The sequence below is a fragment of the Octopus sinensis genome, linkage group LG7 (assembly GCF_006345805.1).
Source record: "Octopus sinensis linkage group LG7, ASM634580v1, whole genome shotgun sequence".
Classification (NCBI taxonomy): Eukaryota; Metazoa; Mollusca; class Cephalopoda; order Octopoda; family Octopodidae; genus Octopus; species Octopus sinensis.
In genome coordinates, this window is record NC_043003.1 from 2,605,176 (window position 1) to 2,625,258 (window position 20,083).

Genomic DNA, 20,083 nt, shown 5'->3' on the forward strand with positions numbered 1-20,083 from the left:
CGAGACACTACTTTATATATGGACTAGCAGTATCGCCTGGCGTTGCTCGGGTTTGTAAGGGAAATAACTATTTATAGCCAAAAAATAGCAAAAAAATGCATTAAAAATGGAAAAAAAATGATGGTAAACTTTTTTTAATCGTTGACTCATCGTAGACATTTTTAGAGAGTTACTTCCCTTATATAATAGCGAAAAATGCATTAAAATGGAAAAAAATGATGGTAAATTTTTTTTTTAAATCGTAGACTCATCGTAGACGCGCACTAATACCCAGAAGGGCTCGATATGAATCACGACTATAAGATACCCTGCTTTGGTTAAACTGCACCGCAAAATGTGGGAGTAGTTAGGAATCTAAATCGTAGGAGACAGACACACAACCTCACTTTTATATATAAAGATATACCTGATGAGACCCAGACTGCAAAATGGATGCAACAAAACATGTTGAAAGGAATCCCACCCCTAAGGGGTCACTTGCAGAATGGGTCGAAACGACCGTTGTACAAAATGAAGATTAATACCAAAGAAATTATTATTATGATTATCTCAACTAACACTGCGGAGTTCCTGAAGTAGATCCAATGGAAATATAGCCCTGACTGTGGATGACACCAGGTAGCCACAAACTGTGACGGTGCTTTACTCAACACTTCAACACACAAATCGACATTTACCCATTAGTCCAAAATATTAAATATATATATATCATCATCATCATCATCATCATCATCATTATTAACATTCAAAACACTAACCACTCCAAGAGTGTAATGGGTGCTTTTACGTGCCACTGGCGTGGGTGCCATTTGCATGACACCAAGGCGCTTTTATGTGCCACCGGCAGGGTACCATTTTACATGGTACTGGTATCTGCCATGACTGCAATTTTGCTCAGCTTGATGGGTCTTCTCAAGCATGACATAATGCCATAGTCATTGTCTCCATGAGGTCCACCATTTGAAATATATACATATACATATATATATATATATATATATATATATATATATAGATGCACACACACACACATACATACATAAACACATGTATACATATACATGGTATTTATATAGAGCATAAAAATTACAGAATACTAAGAAGAGAATAGATAATTTCTTAACTTTACAGCTGTTTCAGGAAGCTTGTTGTTAGGTTATGTACATGTGACTCTGAGTACCAGACATGCAAAACCCCTTCAATGATGTGTTCTGTACAATGCAGGATTTTTCTTTGTCTTTGTTGCACATAAATCACTTTTGTAATCAAAGATTTATTTCATATTTTCATTGCGTTGAGGATAAAAATCTGCAAGCGTAAAAATATGTGAAATTTTTGTATTGCAAAAGGATCTTAGCTTCTTTTTGAATTGTTAGCATGCCAAGCAAAATGCTTAGAGGTATTTCATCTGCCTTAAGGCAGTGAGCTAGCAGAAACGTTAGCACGCCGGGCGAAATGCTTAGCGGTATTTCGTCTGCTGCTACGTTCTGAGTTCAAGTTCCGCTGAGGTTGACTTTGCCTTTCATCCTTTCGGGGTCAATAAATTAAGTACCAGTTACACACTGGGGTCGATGTAATCGACTTAATCCGTTTGTCTGTCCTTGTTTGTCCTCTCTGTGTTTAGCCTCTTGTGGGTAGTAAAGAAATAAGTATTTCATCTGCCTTCACATTCTGTGTTCAAATTTCGCTGAGATCTACTTTGCCTTGGGGGTTGATAAAATAAGTACCAGTTATAGACTGGGGTTGATGTAACTAACTGATCCCCTTCCACAAAACTTCTGGTATTGTGCCCAAATTTGAAACCAATATTATTCCTCTAATTTCAGACCAAGTCAGACCCAACCAGTTCAATCAACAAAGACTGTGATGTAGAAGGTGGTATACGAAAACGGACTGGAATTTGGTATGCTTGTATTCTGGACAGTTCTTCCAGAATTGCCTTCCCTTTAATGTTTGCCCTTTTCAATCTAATTTATTGGCCAACTTATCTAGGGAAAACAGACTAATTAAATCTTACCCTTCATAGCATCATTTTAATAAATTTCTGGACTTCATCCTAAGGATGGGATCTGTCCGGATAATTGGCTGTAAAAATTATATCCAAACCATTGTGCTTTGAAGAACATTGTTTCCTCAAGGAAATATTTATTCAATTGTCTCCCAAAAGATTTCTTTGAATTCTTCTATTTTGTCTTCTCATCTTGTGTCTTATTTTCTCTCTTTCACAATTACCATATTTCGTGGCATAAAAAAGATGGAATTTGTTGAAGCAGAAGTCGTGTAGCCAGAAGCCCCTTCTGTTGCCAACCTTTACCTGTTTGCAAGCAAGGTATTATTTCTCCAAAGCTAGACATGTTTTTCACAGAAGACTGAAAGCAAACAATCTTGCTAGTATGATGATGATGATGATACTCATTTACAACTATCACAAGATGTCCTGACAACGGTACGCACAAGCGCATATACATGCACTCAAACACACACACTCACTAGATGAACCCTAATTTCAGCTGCACTTATTTGGGGTAAAACTTTTTGGGGGGTTTAAAGCTGACAGGAAACCCATCTTTGCATACAGGGCTCAGGGTAATTTTTTTGAGACATTATATGCAATTGAATACAGTATCTGTATATATATATATATATATATATATATATATATATATATATATATATAAATTAAATTAGAGATAAAACCACTATTAGGCAAATGAAACAGTGAAAAACATAAACCAAAACATAAAATAAAAATAATTAATATAATATACAAAATATATAAAAAATATCAAATTTTAAATTTAAATTATTTAAATTTAAAATTATTAAATTATATTTATAAATTTTTATACTTTTAAAAATATTTCTTAAATTTAAATTAATAAATTAAAAGATTTTTTAACTTTTAAACTTTTTTTTATTTAAATATTTATATTTATACTGTGAAATTAGATTTAATCCTAAATCTAATTTTTCCTTGTAAGTTTGGATTTACTCCCTAATATTATTATTATTATTATATATATATATACACATACATATATATATAAAAAATGTACTGAACCATGATAGAAAATTCAACAAAAAAGTATTCCATCTGATGAGAGATAAATATTATTTATTTAACCCTTTCGATACCAACCTGGCTGAAACCGGCTCTGGTTCTGTAGCACAAATGTCTTGCTTACATAAGTTCTGAATTAAAATCTTCCACCAAACTTTAGTCAGAATATATGTTCCTAACATTAGCTTAATGATAACTAAGTTATTTTACTAAATTCCTTTAACATTAATTGAAAAGAAACACAGAGCATCTCAACAGAAATACAGTAATAATAATAATGAAATTATTGTATACAGTGCTCAGGTGCACCACAACATGAAAGAGTTAAAGATCACAATATATGAATTAAAGCGCTACAACTAGTTTCATGTGTTGAGAAAACCTAAACATATTCTTCAGGTGCAAACCACATATCATATCGAACTAAAGAAATTGAATAACAGAAGCAACGCAAAATACTGAGAAGGCAGCATATAGAAAATGCAGACAGTAAACAACGGAAAACGAAAAAGAGAAACTAAAACGTAAAAAATAAAAAGTAAAAAGGTAAAAGAGCTATCCTCCTGAGATGTTAAATGATAAAGCTGGAAAGATATCATATCAGTCAGGAATAGGCAGAATTTTCCAGTTCTTCAAAATACATTTATACATATGCATGCAATCGCTGAATATTTCTGACCTGGAGTTCAATAGAGAGTTAAGGACCTTAGATCTGAGTTCTTTCAGCCAAGCAAAGTCTACGTTTATTCGATCCATTTACATAAGGAATGGATTTCTTAATTATTTTCCATTTAATCACATGTAGTGTTTCGTTATCTTCCAAAGTCCACATGTAGCTAACCAACTTAGCAGCTTTATTTTTTGTCCTTATGTCGGAAGGAGGCTATGTGATTGGCAGAGCGATTTCTTAAATCCTCCTTCACACATAATCCAGGATAGGTCTTCTTATCAGTTGTATTATTATTATGTAGGGTTGCAGTAACTTCTGCCTCACATACGATAAATTTAATCTTACATTGCTGGTCAAGTGGACAGAATCATGAGTCACGACAGTTGCAGCTGGATTCAGGCTCTTTGGTGTTGACCACGTGTAATGATACTCTTCATATTGGGGGTGTCAGGAAGATGAGTTGGTGGGGGAGAGATTTATCAGGGACAGATTTGGTGGAGGAGCACAGGCATATATATATATATATATATATGTATATATATATATGTATATATATATATATATATATATATATATATCATCATCATTTAATGCCCATTTTCCATGCTGGCATGGATGGGTTGGATGGTTTGACAGGAGCTGGCAAACCAGAAGACTGCACCGAACTCTGCTGTCTGCTTCGGCAATGGTTTCTATGGCTGGACGCCCATCCTTCCATGCCAACCACTTTACAGAGTAGACTGAGTGCTCTTTATTTGTCACCAGCAAAGTTATTAAGTAATTTGTAAGACAAAACCTCTTCAACTTGGGTGGGGTTGGCTTAGGGTGTGACAGTGGGGCAGAAATGGGGGGTTTTGCTGTGGAGGAGATACATGACTACCTCAGTTTGAAAAGGAGAGGAAAGAGAGAGAGAAGGAAAAGATGGTAAAGAAAATGTATTAGCAGGAGGGGTTTATAAGTGAAGGGGTTCAGAAGATTGGACAGGATGAGCAGATGAGTAAGTTTGTGAGAATGGGAAAAGAAAAGGGGAGATGGAAAGAGGGAGGATGCAGTGAGTGACGAACACGGGTGGAGGGGAGGGTATTAGGAAGGTGCACAGTGGGGCAGGAAAAGGGAGAGATTCATCAGGTGCAAATTTTGCACAGGTAAGTTTGTGAGATTGCAAAAGGGGGCGAAAGGGAAAGACAGTGAATGGTGAAGATGGGATGAGAAAGTGGTGGGTGTCAAGGAGTTGGTGGGGAGAGATTTGTCAGGGACAGATTTTGTGGAGGGGCATAGGCATGAAGGACATGCCTTCAGGGCCTCCATTTTACTTAGAGAGATGGGGTTTTCTAAAGCACAGCAAATCCCCAACTGTCCCAGTTCTTTATCCTCTCCTCTGTGAGACTCAACAGTTGGAGGTCATTTTTCCCACCTTTGTCTTCCTAGGGTTTCCTCTTCCACATTTAGCGACCGGTACTTCTTTATGTGGCTGTCTCCAGCCATTACATCACCATACCAATGCAGTCTTACACACTCACACTAAAACTGATCTCTCTCCCTCCTCCTCCCCCTTTCTCTGTCTATATATATATATATATATATATATATATATATATATACTGTATTTTAACATGTATAAGGGAGCCATTTTTGTCAAAAATTAGGTTAAAAAAATATGGGAGTTTCTTATACATGGATAGCATTATAATTCACTACAAACCCTTTTTCCCAAATTTTAAGCCCCAAAAATTAGGTGGTTCCTTATACACACTAAAATACGGTGTGTGTGTGTATATATATATACATGTATATATATATATATATAGTGTAATAAATAAAATAAATGCATACATACATATATGTACGTACCTACATCTACATGTATATATATACGTGTGTACAGGACACCACAAATAGACGTAGAACTCAACAAGAAACGAAAACGTAAAAACAAGCATGGAACGGACATTAATTTACAACGAAAAAACAGAGTACAAGACAAACTACACAAGGAAAAATCCCCTTCATCAGCTGTCCCTAGTTCAACTCCAGCGTGTTTCTCACCTTCGAAACACGCTGGAGTTGAACTAGGGACAGCTGATGAAGGGGATTTTTCCTTGTGTAGTTTGTCTTGTACTCTGTGTTTTCGTTGTTAAAAAAAGTCCGTTCCCTTGTTTTTATGTTTTCGTTTCTCGTTGAGTTCTACGTCTATTTGTGGTGTCCTGTACACACGTATATTTATATATGCATGTATATATACATGTAGATGTAGGCATGTACATATATGTATGTATGTATGCATGTATTTTATTTATTACACTATTGTATGACTGAGCACCCTCACGTTGATTCGTTTCGTTTCAATTTGTTTCTTTTCCTCCAAGTAAGTTTATATATATATATATATATATCACTGTGTAGAGACACGGAAATGAAGAAAATGAAATTAAACTTGTCGCTTAAGTATATTCCACTTATCAACAAAGTTGAGTACATGAAACTCATTACTCACACTATATATATATATATATATATATATATATATATACTGTATTTGATGTCCTAAAAGATGCACAGGCATGTTAGATACACTCCTATTTCAGCATTGCATATTCAAGAAAAAGGTTTTTAGTGCTCATGGAAGGCCTAACTTTGCAATAATGAACCGAGGTAATTTTTTGAGACATTTCTTTTTTTTTTTGCAGAAAACAATGTGTCTTATATGCCTTCAGATACGGTAATTTCAATTGTATAAAACATGCAGAAAATCCATTGTAAATTTGGAATAAATCACTTGTTGGAACCAGCAAGAAACTTTCTGATCATACACTGACGTTGTCAATCTTTTACTCTCAATAAAATGCCAGATGTTCTTTGTCCGTAACTTCTGTATTTTAAAGTTGTTTGACTTCCAGCCCAAGTTGGTAAGTTATTGTTATAGAACTTCAAAACTGTGTTGTGTGACATGTAACAAAGATCTATTTTGGTTTGGTTGACTGGAGAACAAAATTGTGTGTGAAGTCCAAATGTGAAAATATTCATTTCTTTATTAACACAGATATTGTTTTGCGCTGAGTGGGGGTGCTAGATGCCCTTGTTTGAAAATATAAGGACACAGATCGTGTCATATAGCCAGCTGGAGACGATGTCTCCTGAGGCTAAATTACAGCAACATTCGTCCTAACCCAGGACTGCCATGTTATGTTGGCAGATAATCTTTACTCCAAGGTACTGGTGCCAGGGGAGGCTGGCAGCGGCCACGATTGGTTGGTGCTATTTACGTGCCACCAGCACGGAAACCAGTCAGGGCAGTGCTGGCATCGGCCACATTCGGATGGTGTTTTTTATACAAAATATGCAAAAATATGTGATTGGAGTTTGACTGATCTATGTTCAGTTACTGGAGTACCAGCCAGATTCCAACATGAAGTGTTGATGGGGATATTGCCTGGATTAAGGAAGTTAAGCCATCCACTCAATCTAGTTACCCCACTTGGTATCTGGTACTGAAGAAGGAACAAATTGCTTGAAATGCATCTACCAGTTCATAGAGGGTGCTCTGAATTGACTCTGATGTTTTTAATACCATTTACCAAGTGAGAATTTTTCCCAATGGCAAGCCTCTTTACAGGTCAAATACGTCCCAGACATATTTGAAGGGATCCAAACTTTGACCCCCACCCCTGCTTCATATGTATATACCCACATACATATGAATGCATGTACTTTGTTTTACATTAACTAACAAAGATGTCCATTTCATAAAATGGTTTACTTCCAAATCACTGAATATTTTTGCTTAGCAATTAAGTTTTAATAATTTTTTTCTATGAATGAAACTTATTTTCAGTAAAAAATACCTTTTAAGCTAATTACAAGAGATTCTAAGTGTTTTCCTTAGAATGAGAATTTTTGGATATTTTCCAAAATGCATTCTTTTCAGAAAAATCAGTCTTGTCATTTTCTTCAAGCTTCCCTGCATCTCTGAGATTTTAATGGTAAATAAAAAGATTCTGATATTTATTCCATACATTTTTGTGGCCTATATTTCCCAGATATTTGTATTGAAGTGTTTTCTTACCTTTTCCCTAGGTATGTACTAATGGGTTTAGAAAAAAATAATTAGTTTACAAGATGTCAATTTCTCTGTTTTGTATAAGAATGCTTCAACAATTCAGTTTCGTAATTCAGTTTCCATTTACACAGGGAGCAGTAACACCAGTTCCCTGTACATTTAACGCTTTCATTTTAATTAGATGAGCTATCCTATAATTAACCCTTTCGTTATAATATTTCTGTTGAAATGAGGAATTTAGAAAAATAACTTTGAAATTATTCAGCTTCTGTTTGAAACCGAAATTAGCAAGAAATATTGATGGCGGATGTTGAGACCATTTTAAAGCAGCAAAGTTTTATCAAAGGACTGGGGGTGGCCTCAGGTGGGTTGGTATCAAAAGGATTCAGGGATAATGGGGTATTGTTAATTTTGTACCTTTCCAAGAGGTTTCAATGATGTAAATGATGATGACCAACATCAACTGAGATTGAAACCAAGCCACAATGTTCACTTACCAGAAAACTACTTTCTGTCCTTCAGTTCTTACCATAATATGGAGTTAATCTATTTTAAATAATATCCACGATAAAGAAAAGACTGGCAGGAAGAGCGGAGGCTTTGTAAAGTGTAATGGGGGAGTTAGGGTTAGGGTTATCAACAGAAACAACTAAAGTCTGGTTAATTGCGGTGGTTATGACTACATTATGTAAGATTGGACAAACGTAATTCTCTGAATAAGCTGGCAAGGGAGACAACTCTGGACGTTTCTGGATTCTTATGTTCCATCAGTTGATGTCCAGGTCTTACCACTGTTTGCCTTTCGGAAAGCAAAGAGTCTTTTATACAGAAATGTTTGTGAATAAACATTGAATCATCATCATCATCATCGTTTAACGTCCGTTTTCCATGCTAGCATGGGTTGGACGAACGACTGAGGGCTGGCGAACCAGATGGCTGCACCAGGCTTCAATCTTGATCTGGCAGAGTTTCTACAGCTGGATGCCCTTCCTAACGCCAACCACTCCGAGAGTGTAGTGGGTGCTTTTAAGTGCCACCGGCAAGGGGGCCAGTCAGGTGGTACTGGCAACGATACTGGAGAATGAGATTAATTTTGTATGTTTTGTTTCAGTTACTGGACTGTGGCCATGCTGGAGTACCACCTTGGAGGATTTAGTCAAAAAAAAATGAAACCCAGTATTTATGTATTTTTTAAAATCTAGTCCTTATACTGTTGATCTCTTTTGCTGACGTAAACAAACCAACACTGGTTGCCAAGAGGTAAGGAGGATGCACAACGTGGAGAATATACTGCCGGCATTGCCCAAATGACTTGAACATTAGCTTCAAGGTTCATCCAAGGCTGGGACCACGGACCATACGTCCCCTGCCCAATTCAGGATCACAACATATAGGTACACTGCAACAAAATTTCTTTTCTTCAACAGGCCCTGCCCTGTTCAACATTGTCCCAAAACTGATCAAAGAGGAAAAGGATCCCATCACCTTTAAACGGAGTCTGGACAGATTTCTTCAAGGAATACCAGATAAGCCACCCATACCTGGATACAATTCGCTCAACAAGAACTCAGTACATGAATGGGCCATAATACCACAAAACTTGACTTAAAAAGGATTTAGATAATCCTATCAGGTGGTGCTATTAAGATAGACATGGCCTGGACCAATCTTTGGTTGAAACCTATCTAAGTTTATATACAATGGGCTTCACTGATTGGTCAGCCCAGGGCTGTAGTTGAAGACACTTACCTGTGGACTGAACCTGAAACCACATGGTTGCAAAGTGAGCTTCTTAACCACACAGCCACGCATTCATAAAGAAAGGATATTCACCTTTTTTTTTACTTTTTTGGTAGTTTGGATATTTGTGTTGAAGGCTGTTATTTTTCCCCACTCATCAAATGACTTAGGTTTACGTTCAACCATAAATTGGGCTAAAAAAATGAGCATCATAACACGACTTTCATTAAAATTCAGTTGGTGGTTGATTCTCTTGAGACCCTTATTGTGGAACAAACCATATTTACACGGTGACCCCAAAACAAAACAGAACCCACAAAAATTTTATTAAATTCAACAAAGGTCCAGCAAATTTCAAGAAACTTGCTGGACTTAAACTTCGGTCTGTGTACAATCATTCCCTTTGCATAAGAGTCATGTTCTGCTCAAAATATCCTCCAAATGACAAATGCCGTGCAAAATTGTCAATTACTCGAACACATTCCTCTTTGCAGATTTCCCTGATTGCTGCCTTCAGTTCACCAATCGTTTGAGGGTTGTTCTGGTAAACATTATCCTTGAGATATCCCTGCAGATAAAAATCTGGCGGGAGGTTCAAGTCCAGCGAATCTGGTGCCCATTCAATGTCACACTTCCTGCTGATCAGTCTCTCCTGAAATGGCTCTCCCAGCCGGGCTAGGGAGTCATTTGATGCAAGAGTGTGGCCTGGTCTTGCTGGAACCACTGTTCATCTCAATCTAACCCTCTGCGTTGTTTTATTCAAAGATTTGTGGGTTCTGTTTTTTGTGGGGGTCACCTTGTATTTAATAAACCTTCATCCACTGCAAACATTTTGTCCTCAATAACAAAGAGACGTGTTTTGAAGATGGCATCACTGAAATTTATTTACAATCACCAGTTGGGGCTCCTCTCTAAATTTTAACCCCAAATCATCACAAGATGACGGTCCATGTTTTCAACAGAACCTTAAACATTTAGCATTCAGATTCCTCCATCAAATGTAATTGCTTATTTATTCACATCGTTTTGAATTAATCCTGCATTATCTCAGAGCTTTAAGATTTCTATGATGTGATTGTTTATTTTTAGAATGAGAATACAGGGTTTGTGTGAGAGGCTGGATCTGGCCAGTTTGAACCCAAAACAGGTAGAATATTTGGGCCAAATGTGGCCAGTTTAAATGCTGAAGGGTTAAAGGGACTTCAAAGTTGAGATGATGATTGCAAAACAACTGCTTCCATCATCTACGCTTCTCACTGACCATCATTTTGTAACAAGCCTCACTGTAAGTTGCACAATCATGATCATCCACTGATTGAAGCTGGTGACATGATTTTGGTTCTTAGATTTGGTGAAAGGTCATCAGTAAGTAGAAACAGGCCTACACAGACTAAGATTAACAATTCAGACACTTCCCAAAGAGCAAGCAAATCTAATGATAGGTCTGCAGTCAACATCAAGAATATCTTTTCTTCTTGAACATTTTCGTCTGCGCTAGATGCAGCATGAAGGAACATGATAATAATCATCATCATCATTTTAATGCCAGGAATTTATGGAGGTAGGTTTTCTACAGCTGGATGCCCTTCCTGTAGCCAATCACCTGTTTCCAAGATAGGTAGCACTTCCCAATGACCAGACAAGATTTCACAGAACATTGGAAATGAATGACACTGCTTGTATGAGAGTGGAACTCATTTTACGACTGTCAGGCGAGAACAAGACAAAGGAACACAAACATTCACACTCACACACACACACACACGACAGGCACCTTTTAGTTTCCATCAACCAAATCCACACCCAAGGCTATGATTAGCAGAGAAATACAGAAGAGACAAGGCTTTGGTCAATGCAGAGGTGCCGTTCATTGAGATGGAACTGAAAACCAGGTGTTTGGGAAGTCAACCCCAGCAACAATACTCAGGTTCATGCAATGATGTAAATGTCAAAACAAAGAGGAAAATAACTGAGGAGAAACTCTCTGGGATGGACAATGAGAACATGCTAACCCTGCCAATTTAATAAAAGGTTCAGTTTGAAAAGTTTCCAGTGGTGAAGACAGGAGGGGACAAAGATCAAAGCAGGCACCTTTCTTATCTCATTGTCATTGTCTTAATGTCTACTTTTCGAGGATTATATGAATCAGATGGAATTTGGTGAGGAGATTTTCCATGGTTGGATGCTCTAACTGTCACCAACCTCCACCTGCTTCCAAGCAATAATATTTCCCCATCACCAGACACATTTTTCACAGAAGACTGCAAACATCATTTGTACGATGGTGATGCACATTTATAGCCATCATATGATGGTAAAACAAGGGTGTGTGTGTATGTATCTCATCATCATCATCATTTAGCGTCCGCTTTCCATGCTAGCATCGGTTGGACGGTTCAACTGGGGTCTGGGAAGCCAGAAAGCTGCATCAGGCCCAGTCTGATCTGGCAGTGTTTCTACGGCGGGATGCCCTTCCTAACGCCAACCACTCCGTGAGTGTAGTGGGTACTTTTTACGTGCCACCGGCACAGGTGCCAGACGAGGCTGGCAAACGGCCACAGTTGGATGATGCTTTTTACGTGCCACCAGCATGGAGGCCCGTCGGGGTGGCGCTGGCAACGGCCACGATCAGATGGTGCTTTTTACGTGCCACCAGCATGGAGGCCCGTCGGGGTGGCGCTGGCAACGGCCATGTTCGGATGGTTCACTTACATGCCACTGGTATCATATATATATATATATATATATATATATACACATACATATATATACACACACACATACATATATGTACACATCATGGCTGATGCCAATGCTGCCTGACTGGTACCTGTACTGGTGGCACATAAAAAGCATTGGTCAAGCATTGGGCCTCATGGAAGCAGTGGCAGGTGACCAAGACCCTTAGCAATAAACCGTGCTTATGTTGACCAGTCAAGCCAAATGAGACCGTAGCCATGGCTGATACCAGTGTCACGTCGATGGCACGTAAAAAGCACCCACAACAATCTTGGAGTGGTTAGCATTAGGAAGGGCATCCAGTTGTAGAAACCTTGCCAAATTCAAATCAGTAACTGGTGCAGCCCCCTGGTTTACCAGTTTGCATGGAAAGTGGATGTTAAACAATGATGATGATGATGATGATGATGGTGACAATGAACTTCTTTCAGATTCCAATCTAGTAAATCCCCTCACAAGGTACTAGCTGTCCTGAGATTATAGTAAAAGACACTTACCTAAAGTGCTGTGCAGTGGGACTGAACCCAGAGCTACAGGGTTGTGAAGCAAGCTTCTTAACCACACACCCACATCTGCACCTGTCACATATAAACATTTTTTTTTCACACAAGAGAAACTGCAATCAATGAAGAACCTCACAAAACCCTCATTTCTCATCCATGCACGAAATCATGCCCCAAAAAACACAAGAATCTGTACAAATAAATCGATTGCCTGATAATCATTTATTTGTCATTGATAAATGTTCCTATTTTCAAAATATTTGTTAAGTAGTGAATATTATTCCTTTTCCGCCAACTCGTTTACAAAATCATCAAAGTCCCTAGAATTGGTTTCAAAAGCTTGTAGTTGATTGGTCACATCCTGCAGTGTCTCAGCTAGTGTAAACTCCTCTTTGCATATCGACAGAGCAGGTACTCCTTGTGTCTCTTGGTAGCAGCGCCATAAATCACTGCAAGTGTCTTCACCAGCAAAAGGAGGAATCTGAAAGTAAAAAAACAAAAAAACACAGGAGTATAATTTACTGCTCGTTAATATTAAACCATCAACTTCATTGTTTTAAAGTACACTTTTTCAAGCTTGCATGGGTCAAACAGAATTTGTTGAGACAGATTTTCTACGACTGGATGCACTTCCTGTTGCCAACCCTCACCTTGTTTCCAAGCAAAGTAATATTTTCCTATGGTTAGACACGTTTACGCAGAAATGAAGGACACTGCTTGTATGACACTTAAAACTATGATGTACTGCCAAGGACACACGGCACACACACACACACAATGGGCTTCTTTCAGTTTCCATCTACCGAATCCACTCACAAAGCTTTGGTGAGCCTGAAGCTATAGAAGAAGATACTTGTCCAAGATGCTGTGTAGTAGGATTGAACCTATAACCATGTGTTTGGGAAGCAAATTTCTTAACCACACAGCCGCACCCATGCCTGTATCTCACTACAACATTTCTTGACGCATACTCGAGACAAATTTCGTCTTCCAGCATCAGATTTATCCTCCTCATCACCTCAGGATTTTCTAAAACGTCCACTGCAATTGTTAATGGTGACTTCTCACATGTTACAGACAGACACACTTCAATAATCACACTTCTTTACAAATCAAAATACACCTAACACCTAGTCTTATCATCATTCAAAGTTCACTTTTCCAAACTTGCCTGGGTCAGACAGAATTCGCTGAGCCAGACGTCCTTCCAGTTACCAACCTCTCCTCTTAAATATTTCCCTCGTGGCCTGACATATTTCCACAGAACTTTAGAAGCAAACAACATCACTCACATGACTACGATACTCATTTACAGCCATCACATGATGTCAAGGCAAGAGTAGACACAGACGCACACAGCCTCCATCAACCACATCCACTCACAAAGCTTTGGCTGTCCTGAGGCTACAGTAAACGATACTTGTTCAAGGTGTCACACAGTGAGATTGAACCTGAGGCCACATAGTTGGGAAGCTTTATAACCACATAGTCACACCTGCCCCTCCACAACCACACCTGCCTGTCCAGTCATGCCTGCCCCTCTACAGTTATGCCTGCCTCTCCCAAGCTACTCCTGTCCCTCAACAGCCACTCCTGCCCTTCCAAAGTCACTCTTGCCTCTCCATAGCCTTCCCTACCCCTCCACATCCATGCCTGCCCCTCCACAGCCACACCTGCCCGTCCAGTCACGCCTGCCCCTCCACAGCCATACCTGCCCGTCCACAGCTACCCCTGCCCTTCCACAGTCACTCCTGCCCTTCCAAAGTCACTCTTGCCCCTCCATAGCCTTCCCTGCCCCTCCACATCCACGCCTGCCCCTTCACATCCACACCTGCCCGTCCACAGCCATACCTGTGTAAAACATTGAATTGAACCAACAACACATTTCCCTCAGCTTTATTGCAAACAAAGTTAAATATTCATTAATCTCACTCTTAACCCAAATTTTACAAAAAGGGGTTGCTGTTGTTTAGCCCTAATCAATCAGATCTGTAATCTCGCTATTCCAACGGTGACCATCCCAACCCATTTTTTTAGGGGCATCATGCACCCTGAACTACATTATCAAATGTTTTTCTTTTCAAGAAAGTAATGTGACACATTTGGCTACTATTTCTAGTGAGGTGGGTGACCACATAGTTGCTTCTAATGTAATAGGAGAATGCCCAGCTTTTTGCAGAGAAGAGTTCACATGTGTGTGCGTGTGCGTGTGTGTGTGTGTGTGTGTGTGTGCGTGTGTGTGTGTGTGTGTGCGTTTTACAGTCTCTTTGCCTTGACATTATATGTGAGAGTTGTAAATAACTGCCACCGTGGTGCAAGCAGTGGCATTCGTTTCCAGTCTTCCATGAAAGCATGTCCAGTCTCATAAATAATAAATAAATGCGCCCTTTTAAAGCCTAGCCAGGCTCATGGGCCCGGTTTCCCGGTTTCCGTGGCGTATGTGTTCCCCAGCTGGACGGGACGCCAGTCCATCACAGCGTTACTCATTTTTGCCAGCTGAGTGGACTGGAGCAACGTGAAATGAAGAGTTTTGCTCAAGAACACAACGCGTCGCCCGGTCCAGGAATCGAAACTACAATCTTACGATCATGGTGCTGACACCCTAACCACTAAACCACGTGCCTCCACTGTCCAGTCTTAGGGAAACATTATTTTGAGTGAAAACATAACTGGAAGGTTCTCTGGAACTGGATGCTTTTGTTACCTAGGTGACCTAATTAGGAGAGGAGGCAGGTGTTTAGAAAGCATAGCAAATGGATTAGAACAAGATGGAAAAGTTCGGAAAGTTGTTATCGTTGCTGAACAAGGAGGGAACATTGTGAGAGGGTTCTGTGTGAAACACTAAATACACAAAAAACAGGGAAGAAATAAGCTTTGCTGTCTCCAGGGGATGTTTTCAGTCTTCTTTTCTTTATGCTTTAATTTTGGTCTGGAATTTGAATGTCCTTCCTATTGCTAAAGACCTGACAGCATGGACTGGATATTCTCTCTCTTTTTATACATGCACAGAAGCACAACAAATAAGAAAGCAGAAAGAGAAGCAGGAGAGAGCAACCAGTCCATACTGTGAAGTGGTGGGCGACAGGAAAGGCGTCCAACTACAAAAAAAAGCATACAAGAAAGAACAAGAAAGAACAGAGGAGAATGTAGACACGGTGAAGGCAACCCGCCTAGGGGTGTGATAACTCTTAAAATGGAAGCTGATTCAAGACAGCAAAGGGTCTCTTCAGTTCTGCCACAGACTTCATTTTTTAGAGACGTCATCTCCATACAATGAACTCAATTCAGGTTATATAATGACAGGAGATCGGAATGGCATCCATCCACAGATAAAAAGAATCATATCATTCACAACAACAAGGATCAGCAGTTTTCTCTGCTGCCCTGTGTCCCAAATGACAAAGGGATTATGAGAAGGGCAAGGTCCTGCGCTGGAAGAAACTGTGAAACCCATTCCAGAGAAGAAAAACAGACATAATGTAATGAAGATGATGGATAGAAAGATGGGATGCAACTTACTGAATCAATTAAAACAAATCCTTCTTTATTGCAGTTTTCTTCGTCATCATCGTCATCGTCGTCATCGTCATCACTGGTAGTGCCGTTTCCGTATTGTTGTAATAAGTGGTCTGAAACGGCCGGCTCACTTTCCGAGCTCGCTACCAGGTCTTCGGCTGCTGAATTGTGTGATATTGCTGAGGGACTACAACTCTGTTGGGGAGGTTTGTTAGCATTTTGTAAGAGAGTTATGAAGGGGATGTCCTCCATTGCATTGGAGCGAGTTTTGTTCAGATTATAATGCAGATCACTGGCGAAAGCACCGACCACTCGTTCGTCAAGGTAGTCATTTTCTTTGTCAGAGCTGCAACAGATGCAGAAAACATTCACGATTAAGGACAAGAAATACAACTGCACAATAACGACAACAAAAAAAATCAATGACTTCTAATAGAAAATGTAATTCATATCAAAGGATAAAGACTTATTGATCTTAATGTGCATATTGATTGTATGAGAGAGAGAGAAAGAGAGAGAGAGTGTGTGTCTGTGTGTGTGTGCATGAGAAAGACCTTCACCTGACGGATGCTCCTCCATGTGACATAAAACAATGTTAAGATACAGAAATCCTTATCAACTTTTGCATGTAATAAATACAACCATTTGACAAAATGTATTGAATACTCATTTCTGTTTATGAATGCAAATTAACATTATTGCATAAATATGGTGTGTGTGTATGTTTACACAAATAACGATAATAATGAAATCATTATATACAGTGCTCAGGTGCACCACAACTTGTCAAAAGTGCGTATAAAGCATGTGCCTTAGTGTACAAATGTCTGGGAAGCGAACAGTGATTGAGTCAGATACATGCTTGCGTGTGTATGGAGGGGAGAAAAATCAGGTGTAGTGTTGGCGAATCTCAAGAAGCATGGAAGTTTTGAAGGATGCAGTACTCCAACAACTAACAACCGATGCCGGCAGTCTGTTCCATGCTTTGGCAATTCTTAGCGTGAAAAAAATGTTTCCAAAAGTCATGGGAGCTGTGCTGTTTTCTGACTTTATAAATATGTCCACGGGTGTTAGATGGGTGGAGTTTGACCCATCCAGGACTGCAGCAAAATACATTTGTTGAAGGTGCCATGCATTAAGATCAAGCCTGAAATCATGTGCTGGTAATTCTTTTTGAGAACTGTGACACCAAAACAAACAAACAAACATACATATGTACGCACATACATAGACAGACAAAGACCATATTACATGCACACAAAACAACTGACGAACCAACAACTGAGAATCAACATTGTAACAACAACAAAAAAACGACCATCTTGACAAGATTGTAATTAGCAATTAACCGTTGAAAAGAAAATACATAAAGAGGACCCCCCCTCCCCGCACACAAATAGATATATAAAATTTAAGTGAATACACATACATATATATACACACACACATACATATATATACACACACACATACATATATGTATACATCATGGCCGATGCCAATGCTGCCTGACTGGTACCTGTGCTGGTGGCACATAAAAAGCACTGGTCAAGCATTGGGCCTCATGGAAGCAGTGGCAGGTGACCAAGACCCTTAGCAATAAACCGTGCTTATGTTGACCAGTCAAGCCAAGTGAGACCATAGCCATGGCTGATACCAGTGTCATGTCGATGGCACGTAAAAAGCACCCACACTTAAATAGATGTATGGAAAAAAAACTCGTTTGAAATACCCTAAGACACATGTCTGAATGATATTGCATTGGAGGGAAACTTTAAAAAAGAAAAAAAGAAAGTGATCCAGTTTACCAGAACAATATATACTCTATATCATAGATTGAGTACTTTATCATGTGCAAGTGCGCATTGATGCACGTGTGCACACCAGTGTATACATGCAACCATTCATGTATGTAGCTGTACATCTATACACACACACACACACACACACACAACAAACATATCTAGACACTTATATCTCAAAGAATCCATCACCATTTAACTTCTGCTTTCCATGCTGGCATGGGTCGGATGGTTTGCTAGGAGCTGGCAAGGCTGGAGGGCTGCACTAAGCTCCAGTTGTCTGTTTTGGCATGACTTCTACAGCTGGATGCCCTTCCCAATGCCAACCACTTTCCAGAGTGTACTGGGTGCTTTTTTACATGGCACCAGCACCAGTGCCTTCTAAGAATAGGGAGTCGTAAATTAACATTTAATGTTTATGAGAAAATACTTCACAAAAACAACAAGATTGGATTTCTGGGAGTTAAACTTTATGTTAGATACTTATTTCCCAAAATAAACACATCTATCAACATTCAGATTATTCTTCTCCTCCTTACATTATCCATTTCCAGTTTGGATTCATTTGGTTTTCGGATCCATCAACTAATTTCAAAACGTTTTTTCTAGTTATCTCCCTTGTTTCTGATTGGTTGAGTTGAGCATCATTCAACAATGTTTACCCCTCAGATACTGCACTCACCAGATTAAGTATCTAAGTGTTTCCTTTTTTTATTTATAACTACCAGTAGTTTCTGATTTCTGATCTTGTGTACAAGGATGGATAAAAATTCCATGTACCAATTTAGCACCAACTGCTGCCATTTCACCCCTCTAGATGATGAAACAGTTTGCAACCCACCAACCTATTGTGATTCCAACAGAGAAACTAAGAAGTGGGTGTCCATGCAATTCAGACAGAATAATTGCAGAGTATTTTTGTTTGACGCCCTGGCGTTTTTCTCACCAATATCTCTCAATGATTAAAGCGGTGAGCTGGCAGAATCGTTAGCACGTTGGGGGAAGTGCTTAGCAGTATTTTGTCTGTCGTTATGTTCTGAGTTCAACTTTGCCTTTCATCCTTTCGGGGTCAATAAAATAAGTACCAGTTATGCACTGGGGTCGATGTAATCGACTTAATCCCCTTGTCTGTCCTTGTTTGTCCCCTCTATGTTTAGCCTCTTGTGGGCAATAAAGAAATAAATATCTCTCAATGATGCACACCTCACCATCCTCATTTAGCATCCATTTATCCAATCTTGCAGGAGTCAGAAGGAATTTGTTACGGCAGACTGGATGCCCTTCTTGTCACCAACCCTAATGTTAATGTTATTGGACTGTGGCCATGCTGGGGCACCGTCTTGAAGGGTTTAAACATGTCAATCCTAGTGCATAAGTGGAACTTATTCTATCAGTCCCTTTTGTCAAACTGTTAAGTTACAGGAACATAGACAAACCGACACCGGTTGTCAAGCAGTGGGAAGGAGACAAACACAAATGCACACTATATTTATACAAAAGGCTTCCACACAGTTTCCACCAACCAAATTCCCTCACAAGGAATTGGCCAGCCTGGAGCTATAGTAGAAGACACTTGCCGAAAGTGTCACTCAGTAGGACTGAACCTGAAACCAGGTGGTTGCAAAGACTTCCCTTTACTGCACTTACCAAAGTTGTGATAAGAGATTCCTCATGAAAACACACACCAAAGTATCCAAGTAGATGGGAAAAACTAATATATTTAAAAAAATGAAATCTTTGATGCAACTCAAAGACACCATCTACAGGAAAATCAAGGGTTTAATTAGTGCTAACAGCATTAACTTAGGGATCAGTATAAAATGAGTGTCTGGTGGTGTTGTCAACCCTGATGAAATCGACCTGTCATCATCTGAACGAAGAGCAATAATTTGATTGAGATTTGTTTGTTTATATTGATGTTGTGGAGGGACTTGATCCATCAACATCCTTGACGTTTATTGATCAGCAAACAGCAAAGGTGCATGGTGGTTAAGA

General features: G+C 39.2%; 2 protein-coding genes across 3 annotated transcripts in view; one reads left to right on the forward strand and one right to left on the reverse strand.

Moving 5' to 3' along the window:
• LOC115214289 (glycine receptor subunit alphaZ1-like) overlaps positions 1 to 2,525 on the forward strand; it is a 32,666-nt gene extending 30,141 nt beyond the window's left edge. The window contains exon 5 of the mRNA XM_029783441.2: positions 1,827 to 2,525. Within this exon, the coding sequence (XP_029639301.2) occupies positions 1,827 to 2,006 (180 nt within the window). The 3' untranslated portion in view covers positions 2,007 to 2,525. The remainder of the gene's footprint in view (positions 1 to 1,826) is intronic.
• Positions 2,526 to 12,969: 10,444 nt separating this feature from the next.
• LOC115214056 (autophagy-related protein 13) overlaps positions 12,970 to 20,083 on the reverse strand; it is a 64,225-nt gene continuing 57,111 nt past the window's right edge. The window contains exons 6-7 of one of the 2 annotated variants that reach the window (XM_029783097.2): positions 16,290 to 16,632; positions 12,970 to 13,251 (exon numbers count right to left, since the gene is read on the reverse strand). In XM_029783097.2, the coding sequence (XP_029638957.1) occupies positions 13,048 to 13,251; positions 16,290 to 16,632 (547 nt within the window). In that variant the 3' untranslated portion in view covers positions 12,970 to 13,047. The remainder of the gene's footprint in view (positions 13,252 to 16,289; positions 16,633 to 20,083) is intronic. The other variant, XM_036504456.1, reaches the window with a different exon arrangement.